The sequence below is a fragment of the Pteropus vampyrus genome, unplaced genomic scaffold (genome assembly GCF_000151845.1).
Source record: "Pteropus vampyrus isolate Shadow unplaced genomic scaffold, Pvam_2.0 Scaffold24, whole genome shotgun sequence".
In the NCBI taxonomy this organism is placed as follows: domain Eukaryota; kingdom Metazoa; phylum Chordata; class Mammalia; order Chiroptera; family Pteropodidae; genus Pteropus; species Pteropus vampyrus.
This window is the reverse complement of record NW_011888805.1, coordinates 9,042,916-9,045,693: the sequence shown is the minus strand read 5'-3', so window position 1 is coordinate 9,045,693 and position 2,778 is coordinate 9,042,916. Positions and strand designations below refer to the sequence as shown.

Below are 2,778 nucleotides of genomic sequence, written 5' to 3'. Positions count from 1 at the left end.
AAAAAGAAACTAACAGTGAAGTGCAAAGCAGATTCTCATTTTGTACATATTTATTTTTAATTATGTAATTTTCCTTTGGCAGAAACCCTGGGTGGTGTTGACACCATTGCCAAGATCCCTCCACACGTGCTGAGGTAAGGAAGATGGAGTCGTGTAATGCAGAAGTAGAAACTGCCTGCTCTATTTTCCTGCGAGCCTGGGTAGCCTTGTTGGTTTTTAGCAGGATACTTGCTGACCGACGGCTCTTTTGCATTCATGACCTGCGGGTATTTTATGAGCTTGGCATGATGGGCACCTGATTGCTTTGATTTCCACCTGTCTCTGGAGCGAGTGAAGTCAGTGAGCCAAAGGAACCACTGTGGAAGTCAGGGGTGAAGGGATAATGGTCAAGAAGAGAAATGGCTATAACCTAAGTGGGGATGTGGACAATGGACAGTTTCTTCTGTGGATTAGGAAATGGTGCCCCCTCTGGGGGAGGGGTGCAGCCCCACGTAATGTGGGGTGGATCCAAGCTCTCACTGGCCCCTTGGCTGGACACCATCTTACACACTCTGCAGCCACATGCAGCAGCCCTGAGACAGTGAACCTATTTCCTCACCTTTCTCACTTTCCCCATCCTTGTATTATTCCCCCTTGGCATGAGAGAAATATGTGACCTTTGTGGAAAATTTAGAAAGAACAAATAAGTAGTTCATAATTACACCAGCTAAGGAAAACCACTGAAACCAGTTTAACAGATTTTCTTAACAGGCTTTTTTTCACACACAGATTTTATTTTATTTACAAAGTGAAATTTTATTCACAAAGTTTGTTTCCTGCTTGTTTTTTTAGTCAACACTGCATGAAGAACATTTTCTAATTTCAATATATGTTCTCCAAATAAAAATATTTCAAATTCTTCGTTATATGGCTGCTGCAACATAATTTGTGTCGTAGCTTTCTTATTATTAGACATTTGGATTGTTTCCACATTTTCTTTGAGAGTATTAAAAATATTGAATTAACAGTCTTTTGTTGAGTATAATTTCTATACTGTCAGGGCACTATGATTTATTATGTATTTTCTCTTTTCAAGTAGATTGAACAAGAATTATGTTTCTGTCTTTTAAAAAAATTTATTACTTCTCATGTAGTATCCACTACAGGCTGATATATCGTAAGGGAATTCATGTGTTAATCAAATCGAGAGTACTTTTATGTGCATAACGCTTCTAAATGTACAGAATGTCTGGCAGCCACATTCTTTCCTAGAAGAGGGCAGTGCCAGCTGGACTGTCCAGGCACACAGGAGAATGTGAAGACTCTTCAAGAGAGACAAAGGCGTGGATAGTTTAAGGGACACGATTTCCTGGGCCCCAATTTCTATAAATATCCTTACTTAAAACCTATTTGCTTCCAAATTGCTTTTGCAAGTTAGTTTTTACTTCCTTGCTTTCAGCAAAATTGAAGGAGAACTTAATCTGGTTATAAGATAATCAACAAAAATATTTTTCGGTTAAGTTCCCTGCATTCTCTTATTGACATAAACAAGGTTTCTTACTGCTTATATCTATAAAAGTAAAAGAAAAAAGTATAGAATTGATGGTAAACCTCATCTTATTATAGGAATAGGGAATATTCATCCATAGGTATATAAATTAATTGAGGAGAACAATAAACTGACTCTACGCATTTCATTAGAAATGCATTTCTAATAAAATTGTACTTTCTGTGTTAACTACATTAACATTCTTATGAGTAATTATTAATATTGTTTGGGTCAGTTATGTGAATTACATTAGTAATTAGAGCTCAAACCAGAAGAAAATTGAACAATTTTAAGCTTCGTGGCTACAGGAACATTTTAAAGAATCATTTCTTACAGATTGTTACAGAGAACTATAATAGAAGAATTAATAAAAGCTTCTCAAGCATTAAAACATATAATATGGAGAGAAAAATTCCATGAGGAAGTAGAATGGGAATACAAGTTCAAGGAGAAAAGAGAACAGTGCAGCCTTTATTTTTACTGTTAAAAGAGAGTTTCTTCTTATATTTTTTGATGGATGAAGGTAATTTTCAAGTTGGTGAGGTATTTAGATTTCATTAGATACATTTAAGTGAGCAATGTTTTAATTAAATTTTTAATAATTCCAATATGACAAAATTGTTGCCTTTGCAATTAATTAATTATCATGAAAAATTTAAACATCAATTTAAAATGTGTGAAAAACAGAACTTTAAAATTTTCTTAGTGGCTGTATGATGACACTGCTCTGTAGATTGTTTTCTAGTCCACAGGGTTGTCGAACCTACGTCGAGGCTGTCTGTGATTCTGGGTCTGTGATAAAAGGTCTGCCTTCAGTGCGAGGCTCCTGGTCTGCCTTCAGTAGAAGCTCCTGGTCCACGGGTTGGGAATATTCATCAAACGGCAACTGATATTTTCCAGCTCTTGGCGTGTGTGTGGCCAGACGACTTGGAAAAAATACAGTGTTCATGGGCCTAAGGACATGTGTTTAGCCATTTAGCTTAACTTTCATCCATGGCCTTGAGATTTATCTCAAAGACAGAGAGCCATCTTGATTCATCCATAGGGAATAGTCACAAAATTGGTGGCAAAGATGCTAGATGAGGAACTGTGGATGAATATGTGTAGGTGTCTTTACATATCTTCGCCATTTTAGAAATATAATTCAGAATTCTTATTCTGCGATGAAGAGCTGATGATGTCTTCCTTGTATACAAAGGAATGTGCGTTATTGTATTCCAGATATGCGGTGAGGTCTGTCCAACATTCTC

At 36.6% G+C, this 2,778-nt stretch overlaps 1 protein-coding gene across 1 annotated transcript in view; it reads left to right on the top strand.

Annotated features, from left to right (window-relative positions):
• Positions 1–2,778, top strand: part of ARFGEF3 (ARFGEF family member 3) — a 161,826-nt gene that overhangs the window by 5,526 nt on the left and 153,522 nt on the right. The window contains exon 2 of the mRNA XM_011356156.2: positions 83–134. Within this exon, the coding sequence (XP_011354458.1) occupies positions 83–134 (52 nt within the window). The remainder of the gene's footprint in view (positions 1–82; positions 135–2,778) is intronic.